Below are 12,221 nucleotides of genomic sequence, written 5' to 3' on the forward strand. Positions count from 1 at the left end.
ACTGTATATGCAATTACAAATGATTATATATAAATCGTCAGTTTGTTGTTTTACACACATGCACACAGACATTATTTCATACACGACATAGTCGTGAGATGCAAGAAACATAGACATATGGCAAGAAATCTGTAGACGCGCCCATAACAACAAAAGACAATACTTTATTGAACCTTTTCTGATAAGAAGTGTGTGCTGCAAACGCGAGCATTTTTGACGATCGTTTCTGTCCAGTCTGCTCGTTTTATCGCGTTTAACCACAGCTGTCGTCTGTTTTTTGTCTGGCAGTGGCAGCAGATATGCGATCAAATTTCTAATTTGAGGCTGTATTACGTCGATTCTGGCACTCAACATCACAACAAGATGATATTTTAAGCTCCTTATGTAGCCGAATCTGCGCTGGTTTGAATGGGCCGCCTCCAGTTTCCCCTTTGTTTTGCTGCTTCCAGCTAGCGCTGTGACGTCGGCTGACCCTAGTTACCTGTGGTTGGCCTGGCCGTGTGTCACTCAGAAAACAACAGGCCAATCAGAAGAGAAGATCATGAATATTAATTAGACAGACCAAAATCGACCTGTTCTCAGCAGAGCTCCTGAGAGAGGAGCTGTAAAAATATATTGAGATGGTTTTTGGTACTTATACCGCAAATATATATTCTTAAGGACATCAAAACCTAAAATAAAACTCCAGAAAGGTGTACAATATGTTTTTGGACATGTTTTTGGGGGGCGGTAAATAATGGAGCAAATACCAGTAAATTGACTACTGCCTTGTCCAAAAACCCACACTTGCGGTCTTTGCACTTGACCAATTGACTACTAAACTTAAGTATTTCCTGTATTTGGCCCAAGTGTTCAAGTGAGCATGAAGACCGCAAGTGTGTAGAACTTTTCATTTGCCTTGTCCAAATACCAGCACATGCGGTCTGTGCACTTGACCACTTGACTACTTATTGACTACTTACATATGACACATTTCCTGTATTTGGAAATCAGGTAACTTTTCATTACCTGATGGGACACACTTATAGTGTTGTAAAAATGCAAGTGTTTACAGAGCTTTATTTTTATTTTCAATACTTTGCATTTTAAAATCAACTTTTAAATGTCTGTTCAGTAGTCCCTTTAACAGATGACACAATTTAATTTTGTGGTGCTTCTAATTAAATGATAAAAGCAGTTGCAAATATTGTTCAAAATAAATATACTCATCTTTGCACCAGTAAAACTTGCAACACTGTTTTACTACCAAATTATATGCAATATCTAATTATTATTATTAATTAACTTATATTTGAAAGTCTCATGATTTATTTCCAGAACATGATGCATGATGGGATACACTAATCCTCAAATACCACTCCGGCCGCACCACACGGATACGTTTTCTACATTGTTTGTGCTTTGACTTGAACGAAAACAACGTATCCGTGTGGTGCGGCTGACACAGAACAACATATGCTGTTTGCGTTCAGTGGATACTCTCCAAAATGGCACTAGGGTGACGCGGAGGAGATGAATTGTTGAATAAAGTCGTTATTTTGTTTCTTTTGTGCATAAAAAGTATTCTCGTAGCTTCGTAATATTACGGTTGAATCCCTGATGTCACATCTATTATTTTACCGATCTCCTTGCTACGTTTCTGGACGTTGATCATGGTAGTACCCTTGCTGTCTATGAGAGGGTTAGAGAGCTGTCAGAATGCATCAAACATATCTTAATTTGTGTTCTGAAGATGAACGGAGGTATTACCGGTTTGGAACGACATGAGGGTGAGTAATTAATGATTTTTGGGTGAATTAAAACACAAAACATTATTATAGCGTCTTTGGTGTTTCCATGTTTTCTACAAAACAAAACCGTAAATCGAGGGGTTACGACGTCATTGGCAGGCGACACAATGACACTATGGACACGGTCCGTGTCACTAGTTAAAATTGCTTATTTCTCTGGATTTAAACATTCTTTGAAACATTTGGGATAATGTAAGTACACAAGTCAGCAAAATATATAGCACTGTTCTAGTGGTTTTTGGATATTTTAATAAAGAAATCTTACATATTGTGCCTTTAAAGGGTTAAAGGGGTCATATGATGCGATTTCATGTTTTCCTTTGTCTTTGGAGTGTTAAAAGCTGTTCGTGCATACAGAAGATTCGTAAAGTCGCAAAGAGTGAAGTCTCAAACCCAAAGAGATATTCTTTATAAAAGTGAATGTTCAGCCACGCCTTCTTAAAACGCCTTGTTCAAACACGCCCCCACATATATCTACGTCACTTTGTGGGAAGATTTGCATAACACCGCCCAAATGTATACGCAAAGAAAGAAGGCATAACTTTTATTCTTGCTTATGTGGAAAATAATGTGTTTTTGAACCTTAAACCGCGTAAACATTGCATTACGCCAAATATACAAAATAATGTTCTTTTTTTATCAACATCATATGACTCCTTTAAATACTCTCCTCCCATAAATGTTGCATCTGAAAGGGAAAGGGGATTCACTTATTAAGACATGTCACCACCTACTGGGGGGTTTAGTTTCATATATAATAGAATAATTTCATTTTTGTACACAACATTTCATATTTATATATTCTATAATTTTAAAACATTAATATAATAACATTATGTACGCAATTGTAATTGTGGTGTAAATGGATTTTGATAAATGGTAAGATTGTTGATACTGATTTCATTTGATTGGCAACAATAGTATAGTATATGGTGTTAATTTAAGGCTGTTCAACAGTATGTAACTTTATTTATTATACATAATTATGAAATGGGTGTCCTTTTTCACTTGAGCACCTGCCCACAAAAATGTCCTGGTGCACAGATAAATCATTTATAATTAAACACTCCAATATTCAATAAAAATAAGAATGATACATGTTCATTCTTTTCTAGGCATGTTTTGAACATGTCTGGGGGAGATATATGGTTACATGTGGTTTGGCACTGCAGGATGATCACCTGACTTCCTGTCTCCCTAACACTGTCTTAGGCGTCTTACTGTCTTACATTACAGACATTGCAGTTTATTGCTCTGGCCAGTGGCCACATCTGCAGTCCTTAAACCTGCCTGCAGCAGGACTATGGCATGTTCACGCAGGTGATCAGGGACTCTGGGCATCTTTCTTCTGGTGTTTTTCAGTCAGTAGAAAGGTCTATTTAATGTCCTAACTTATTATAACTTTGACCTTTATTGCCTGCTGCCTGTATTTAATGTCCTAACTTATTATAACTTTGACCTTTATTGCCTGCTGCCTGTAAACTAGACTGTTCCACATGTGCATGTGCAATAGCCTACTTGTTTATGGTTAATTGAACAAGCATGAAAAACAATGTTTAAACTTTTTCCAATAAAGATCTGTAAAGCTTAATTGGATTTTACAAAATTAGCTTTAAAATACAGCACCCAGTTTTTTTTAGAGTTTAGTATTTTGAAAGACCAAATTTTGACTATTTCATGCCACTGATTGCCACTGATTTCTTGGTGCTTCATCATGCACCCAGATAGTTTGTTGCTATTTTAGGAGCTCTTTTATCAAGTGCCTACTGTACCTCATGCAAAGCATGTTAGCTTGTTAACAGCTCTGCTATGGCAACAGTGTGTGCCTAGTGTGGTAAGCAGGTACATTAACTATGAAACTATAATGCATGTTATGCAAAGTTAGTCTATTTCAACCATTTACACAGATTTTAAACTGCTAAAATAATTTGTCTTGTGCCTCCTTCTTTTGGACAACATTAGTATTACGTCCTTCATCTCTCAATAGATATCTCAATATATTTCTTATCCTGTGGTTCCCTCTAGTGGACAACATTAGTACAACACATTGTAATCCGTCGGCCATTTTGAGTTGGCAAAAACTTCTTTTTCAATCTCCTCATAAACCACTTGACTGATTCATAAGAAAAAAGTTATCAAAATAATTTTAATTAGTCAAACCATTTAGATTATATATGCCAATATATTTAATAACCATTGCTCCATGCACTTATTAAACCATTTGATGAATCCAAATTCCTTTGATAACTTTTTGCCATGAGGGTAACAGCAGGCACATGACCATTCAGTCTGCAGTACTGAATGTATTTAGGCTTTTTTCTCCTTTGGCTAGCATGCTGTTTATTTGGTGTATCATAGTAGATGTGCATGGTGTTGTTGCTGATCTGAGATTGTCTACAGAAGGGTCTGTCAGATTGACCTTGACCCCAACAAAGTAGTTAAACTGCTTGAACGAGCTATAAAAAAAAAAAAAATCAAAATAATTTGACATGAAGGATATTTTTCGTCAGCGATAGAAATATTAGTTAAGCAGTAATGTGAGCAAGTTTAGTTTGAAATTTTTGAATAGTAAGTCACATTTAGACAGCATTTAAAGATAATAATAATAATAATAATAATAATAATAATAATAATAAATATTTATTTGCAACAACTGATGGAGTGCTGAATGCTGCAGGCACAGGCAGTGTTGTCAAGGTAATATTGAGCATGAGCAAATAATTTGCTGGCTGCAACTGACTCAATGGCCACCAGTGTCTCTAATAACAAGGGGTTTTGAATTCAACATAAAGTCCCTTTAAATAAAATGAAATCAGACAGGTCTGTTTAATCTAGCATGTTCCCATTAAAATGTACAATAACAACCCAAACTTGGGCTTTTGACAAGCAGTAATTTACATTTATATGTATTACTTATGTAGACACGTTCAGCAAATTATACTGGATAAGACAGTCTTCTAGTATATTCAAGAAGTACTCATTATGGCTTGATGTATGATTGAGAGGAGCATATGTTGAATGTATTTTTTTTTTATTCTATAAACTATTATAACTGTTATACACGTTATATCACTAGATATTCATCGCATAATTTCAATACTTTATGTTATTTTCTTGCTTTGGTTGCTTTTCTATTAATATAAAATATGGAAAATTATAATAAAAAAAGAACAAGACATGTCCACACTTTTGACAGGTAGTGTTTCTATAAATAATGACATAACAAAAGCATACTGTGCTTTCCAAATCAGGTTGTGGAAAGCGAGGTGTAGACAGTTAGATTTCTAGTTACTTCACTGCATTATCAAAGGTTGTGTCAGTGATTGGCTGCCAAAGAGATCCCACATGTTAGTGTAATTTTAAGATTGTCTTTTAAGGTAGCCTGCAGTAGTCGTCTGCTAGCTTGTGACACTCCTTATTTTATTAATACCTCTTTATAAAACACTTTTTTTAGACTGCACATTGCTTTTTTGAGACTGCAATTGCTGCACATTGCATTTAATAGGATAAACCTGACATTCAACAAGTCTTGCCACATTTAACTTGCTTTATTATGTGCATATATTGAGTTTGTATTCTTAAAGACAGAAAACATACCTTAAGAATGGATGAGGAGGTACTTAAGCCTTCTTTCCCCTGTACATCTTTTTTATGATGCTTCGCTTTTATGTTTGCTTTTGGTTGAGAATTAAGTACTAATTTCTGTCTATGACCTCCACAGAATGGCCTCAACGCTTTGCACTTGGCAGCAAAGGAAGGACACATAGAGCTGGTCCAGGAGCTGCTGGACAGAGGGTCTTCAGTTGATTCTGCAACCAAGGTAGAGTTTCTCAAGAAAAATATGAATGGTACTTGTGTTAAGGTTTACAGAGACTGGCTGGAAGCTACAACTCAAGTTTACAAATAAATAATGGTGTAACCTTATGCTGTGCATTGAAAAGTATGTTAGCAACTCTGTAGATCACTTTTCTGTTAAGCATGTGGAGCTGCTTGAAATACGAATGATTTCTAGCTCTGCAGCACTGGCGGTCCGTGAGGGAAATTTTTAGGAATGGCTTTGTGTATTTGCTGATCAAACCTGCTCCCATGCACAGTTGATCTTTTCCTGACAGCTTAAAATAGTCTTGATAATTAACAACACTTCCCAACCTTTTAATCACCAACCCAACACCTGTAAACACACAAAATGAATGGGGGGAATCATGCTATATCAACATTAACGTTTGAATGTCAGTTCTTATTTCAGGCTGTCAGGTCCCCTTGACATTCATGCTGGGATTTCAGACTATGCTACTGCTTAAATTCATGTTTATACACAACAAGTATGTACAGATGTATTAAAACAACAACTTTGTCATTGTAATATAGTCATTTTGAGGTGGTGCTATCCTACTCTGACAGACTGCAATAGTTCTTCAGTCAATATAACAAGAGCTGAAAGGCAGGACCACTAAGGCTCCTCCAGGCTACTACACATGTGCACATGAAAAGCCTTGTGAACTGTTTTGGAATACATAATTTATGGACTTTTGTGTAGAAGCTTCCACACTCCTAAAGTGTGCTTCAATATCTTCAAAGTTTAATTGCTTTTTGTGTTTTCTTTTAAATACGTTTTGCTGCATATTTGTAAAAAAAAAAAAAAGTAGGACTACTTTAAAGTGTTAAATGAATGGTGGACAGATTTTTTTGACCTCATAAGAATTGAGGACAAAAATGAACAGATCATTTTGACCTCAAGTCATTTTGATCACTATTTTGAAGGGTTAATCAATGGTCAAAGGAGCATTCATCTATTTATGTATGTACGTGTTTATGTATGCATGTATGTATGTATGTATGTTTCTAAAGCATTTTCCTTTGATTCCAAATATGGATGGGTAGTTAACAGAAGATACAGGTTAGTTCTTTAGTACAGTCTGTTTGTCTATTAAAACGATTTCACACCTATTGGTCAAAAACTGCAAAAACCAATAGAACCCCTTATAATCAGTGATACTGTCTACACTGAATGGCCCATTCTATTGCTGACATACCTCACATGCTCACGCTACCTCTGACACGAAGGAGAAATGGATGTGGAACACTGGATTTGACAGATCCAGGATAAAGCCTTAAGCTGTTATGGCACACCTAGCGTTAAATAATGTCTTGCAATACTAAAGGCTGCAGTTTTGAAGACCGCAGTGATCCTAGAATCCAAGACCCTAGAATGCATTTCTAGGACCCTTGTTTTTTGTGACACCACCACCTGGCCAATTCTACTCCATCAGAGGAGATCTGGTTCAAACCTGAAACAAACAGATGCAAAGACTAAACCCGTAGAAATTATTCAGTTCTTAATTTTTTATATATTTACAGCATGTAAGAGTGGACATAGCCATTTTAAACATGAATGTGCAAAACATCTGCTGTCAGCCGCTTGCAGTTATTTTAGCTGTGCAAAAACAGTTCATTATGCTGCTTAATGTTGCAAATTGGTATTTGTTATTATCATATTATTTTCATTTATTATTGTAATCATAAGCATACTACTTTGTAACTGAGAGAGTTTACTGCACTTTGTTAAGCCGGACACACCAGACAGGCGCCACACTGCAGCAGTGCTAATTAAATGGACAGAGAAGCATTGTATCATATGTCTCTCTAGGAAGGTTTTAAATATTTAAATAATATAAATAATAAATAATAATAAATATTTAAAAAGACAAATCAAATAATAGGAAAAATTTGTATTGTACAGTATTTTAGTTGACGTTACGCTTGATTTCTGATAGAAGCACACATACAGAAATGGCAACACGGCTGATTGGGTTGCGCTAATTTTGTGCTAATAACTTTGCACACTCAATATTTCATGCAAATTCAGAAGCTTATCTAAAATATCATATTTGGTGTCCAGCAAGAACAAGGAGTTACTGTATTTAACAAACATTTTTGTTGAGTTATTTATTAGAATTTGTTACGAAGTAATTTATTTATTTATTTTATTTTATTTTTTGAATTCATTATCCATGCCTTTCTGAATAAGGTATTCGACTTTGGGCACATCCCTGATATCATTTGTGCCAAGCAATTTTAAGAGAAACTGAATAAATGATGAATGTGTTTGTTTGGCTCACAGAAAGGAAATACAGCTCTCCACATCGCTTCACTAGCAGGACAAGGAGAGGTTGTAAAGATCCTGGTCAAGAGAGGAGCAGACATTAATGCCCAATCTCTGGTAGGAACAAGTTTGACATTTATGCCTGCAAAAGTTTTCCAAGTAAAGGGGGGGGGATAAATAAATAAATAAATAAAATAAAATAAAAACCATTAAAATCTGTGCTCTTGTAGAATGGATTCACTCCTCTGTACATGGCTTCTCAAGAAAACCATTTAGATGTAGTGCGATATCTTTTGGAGAATGGTGGAAACCAGAGTACCGCAACAGAGGTAAACAGTTCAAGTGCTTCTAAAACTGTATAGAATGACAAACTTTAGCTTAATGTGATTCCCCTTCAGGAACTCGAGCTGCGTCGAAATCGCTTTGGGAACGCCCCTGCGTGACCGCGTTCTGAAGCACGTGTCAAATTGCAACCAGATGTTCTTTCTAATTAGCTAAAACCATTTGCATTCACTTACACCGGCTGTCAAAATTTTGGAAGATTTTTAATGTTTTCACAAAGGCTAAATTTATTTGATTAAAAATACATTAAAACAGTATTATTGTTATTTTTTTTTTCTGATGTAAAATGTGTTCTATTTGAATGTACTTTTCTATTTGAATATATTTTAAAATGTCATGTTTTCCTGTGATGGCAAAATTGAATTTTCAGCAGACATTAGCAGAATTTCCACAGTCTTCAGTGCCATATGATTCTCCAGAAATCATTTTAATACGTCGATTTGCTGCTCAATAAAAAATAAAATAAAAAATCATTTTAAGTGATAAAAAGCCCCGCAGCTGATCCTAAAGATTACTTTGCTGATGTCAATCACAGTGCTGATTGCCTACATGCTGTAACAAATACTAACCCCAAACTACACCCTAACATTAACCTTAAAGTATACCGAGGTAGCATTCAAATACTGTGGTGTCAGGATTATTGGCATAATGTAAGGTTAAATGCATTATTTTAAATATATATATATATATTTTTTTTTTCTTTTTGCAGGATGGCTTCACACCTCTAGCTATTGCACTGCAACAAGGCCATAATCAGGTGGTGTCCATCCTTCTAGAGAACGACACAAAGGGCCAAGAACGTCTGCCTGCCTTGCACATTGCAGCCCGCAAGGATGACACCAAATCTGCTGCCCTGCTGCTCCAAAATGACCACAATGCCGATGTTCAGTCTAAGGTAAATATGGGCGGAACATAGAGCTGAGGGTAGTATGTTCAAGGATGGAAGGAGGAAATATATATTGAAATCTAAACTGAAATTTGGCTTCAGAATTTTAAAAAAGGTTTATTGAATGATGAATAATGTATAACAGTATGTGTGGCCTTGATGAGATTTACCAATCTCTGCATTAGGGTTGAGACCCAAGATTGGTTCTGGTAATGGTTCTTATACATCTTCATACTTCTTCACGTTTTAGCAGACTTGTGCTTGCGGTCTAAATTGAATATTATTTTAGATATAGACTGGGTACTCTCAAATAATACAAAGACAACTAGCCTACATGTATCAATACATCTATCATTGTTCTCACTGGGTGCATGCTAGCACTGTAAAAAAAAAAAATAATAATAATCTTCTAAAGTTTAAAAGTTTAACTGATTAAAGGTATTTCCTCCGTTGACTTCCTTTTGAACAGAACTGTCAGGATTCTATTGCACATTTTTAGCAAAATATGCAGTTTCCCGTGGGAGAGGGGCTCTGCCAAAAAATATATATATATATTTTTTTTGTGATCTCTGACCTGTGCAATTTGATCAATCTCTCAGCTGAATTGAAAAAAAAAAATAAATACACAAACTTAAAAGCTGCGTGATTGGATGGGGGTTGTGGGGTCTGTAATTTTGCATGCTTTGCATGTGACTACAGTTGCAGTCTGAATCAAACTAATGACTTACTTGTTGATTGAGTTGGTAGTTACACATTTCAGAACAGTTTTGTCATAATAACTGGTATTTTAATTAAACACTCTGGAATTTTTTTGTTTAAGTACCTAGCACTGTAAAAAAAAATAATAATAATAATCTTCTAAAGTTTAAAAGTTTAACTGATTAAAGGTATTTCCTCCGTTGACTTCCTTTTGAACAGAACTGTCAGTATTCTATTGCACATTTTTAGCAAAATATGCAGTTTCCCGTGGGAGAGGGGCTCTGCCAAAAAATATATATATATTTTTTTTGTGATCTCTGACCTGTGCAATTTGATCAATCTCTCAGCTGAATTGAAAAAAATAAATAAATACACAAACTTAAAAGCTGCGTGATTGGATGGGGGTTGTGGGGTCTGTAATTTTGCATGCTTTGCATGTGACTACAGTTGCAGTCTGAATCAAACTAATGACTTACTTGTTGATTGAGTTGGTAGTTACACATTTCAGAACAGTTTTGTCATAATAACTGGTATTTTAATTAAACACTCTGGAATTTTTTTGTTTAAGTACATTGTTAGTACCAATTGAAACAAATCATCAAATTCATTTCGCACATTATGATTCCCACCCCTACTCTGCATGTAGCTACTAACAGAACATTAAAGATTCAGCATCTTGTCACACTGTTCTTGTAAAACTGTTTATGGTCTTTTGTGTATGTGACTTGCAGAAGTTTCAGGATGTTTTTAGTGTCTTCCATTATTGTGCCAGATGAAATCTTTTGTCTGTGTTTGTCTCTCTGCATTTCTCTGTTTCTCTCTACAGTATAAATGTGTCTGCATCATGTGTTTCCATCCCGACACTCTCCGGGTTTCACTGTTTTATCTACTTACCCATTACGCTATTTTATCAGTTGTAAAAACATTCACTTCTTAAGTGTATACCGTAACTGACTGTAAATATGCAGAAACAGCATGCACTTGCAAAATGAATGTGCACAGATGCACATCTTTTCACTACATTTGCGTGAAAGTGTGCATGCATGTCTGTTGTGTGCAGTGTGTTTGTGCTTGAGACTGAATGTTTTCTTTTTTGGGGGGGGGGTAATAGAGGTATTTATTTTTCTTTAAAAATGGCCAGTGATTTGTACTATAAGTGGTGTTTTAATTTTAGTTCAAAGAAAAACATGCAGCATTCAGAATGTTTTTGATGATGAAAAATGTTCTAGTTTAATTTTAGTTTCAGTTTCGAAACAAAATAGTTCTTAAGTGATTCATGTAAAAAGAATTTTAGACATTTGTTGGCTTAAATGCCAGATGAAATGTTCATATTTATGTATTACTGTTGTCAACTTTTGAGGCACAGTTTTGAGCTAGTTTTAGTCTAGTCTAATTTACAATTCATTATAGATTCCTGTAAATATAGAACATCAAAGTATTTAATTTTTAATCTTAAGGTAGTTAAATGTGTGATTTTGTTTATGATTTTCTAGTAGTCCTGTCTTTTGCCAGCTATTAACATAGATGCAGCATCACACAAAAGCTGGTTCCTGAGCCAAGACCACCATGAAACTATTGTATTCACAAGAGTATGTATTACAAGGGTTAATTTATTTTGCAACTGATTATAGGATGTTTTATGGAAATAATATGATTTGAGTGGTCAAGTAACCTCATACCGTTTGTCATCTCCTGTGAGTTAGTATACCTTTAAGAATGGGTTTTTAGTGGCAGGCTAGATAATTGATATGGTCCCTCAGAGAAAAATGAAGACCTCATGCTTCTCTGGCAAAATTTGCATGCAGCCACTATCAAACCCAAATGTGTTTGATTGAAATATAACAAGCCTATTTCCTTCCCTGTTTTGCTGCAACAGATGATGGTCAATAGGACAACTGAGGTAGAGATATTTATGTAGTTCCTCTTTTTTTTTTCTTTTTTTTTTTGGCACTTAAAAAACTATTGATTTATTGCGTCCATTTCTGATCCTCTTTTTGGCATGCAGAATTGATCTTTTCTGTTTGTTAACTCAGCATTTTTAGTTCTTTGAAGCTTGCATGTCTGGTTAGTCTCATTCACAGCATCATCCACCCTTTGCATATGTCACGTCAGAAATGTCAGTTTTATTTATAAAATGTATTGAATGAGAATGTTTTTAAGTTATATCCGGTGCCTTGAATGCTGCTCTCGTTTAATTTGAGACAGGCTGAAAGTCAATAATCCAGACAGTGTCTATCCTCCTAACATCTATAATCCTCCTCATCAGGAATTAATATTTCATCTTTTACCTACAGTCAGTTTTAAGCTGCAAGGGCACTGACATAACAGCTGTTAATGCAAAAGTACTGTGTATATATATATATATATATATATATATATAAGCGCTATGATTAATCGATTT

At 35.2% G+C, this 12,221-nt stretch overlaps 1 protein-coding gene across 1 annotated transcript in view; it reads left to right on the forward strand.

Moving 5' to 3' along the window:
- The window catches only part of LOC107739937 (ankyrin-2-like), a 76,626-nt gene that overhangs the window by 48,860 nt on the left and 15,545 nt on the right, over window positions 1-12,221 (forward strand). The window contains exons 3-7 of the mRNA XM_016552187.1: window positions 5,512-5,610; window positions 7,912-8,010; window positions 8,124-8,222; window positions 8,945-9,130; window positions 11,697-11,720. Coding sequence (XP_016407673.1) covers window positions 5,512-5,610; window positions 7,912-8,010; window positions 8,124-8,222; window positions 8,945-9,130; window positions 11,697-11,720 — 507 coding nt within the window. The remainder of the gene's footprint in view (window positions 1-5,511; window positions 5,611-7,911; window positions 8,011-8,123; window positions 8,223-8,944; window positions 9,131-11,696; window positions 11,721-12,221) is intronic.

Source organism: Sinocyclocheilus rhinocerous, unplaced genomic scaffold (assembly GCF_001515625.1).
Source record: "Sinocyclocheilus rhinocerous isolate Xijiao unplaced genomic scaffold, SAMN03320098_v1.1 scaffold2720, whole genome shotgun sequence".
Taxonomy (NCBI): Eukaryota; Metazoa; Chordata; class Actinopteri; order Cypriniformes; family Cyprinidae; genus Sinocyclocheilus; species Sinocyclocheilus rhinocerous.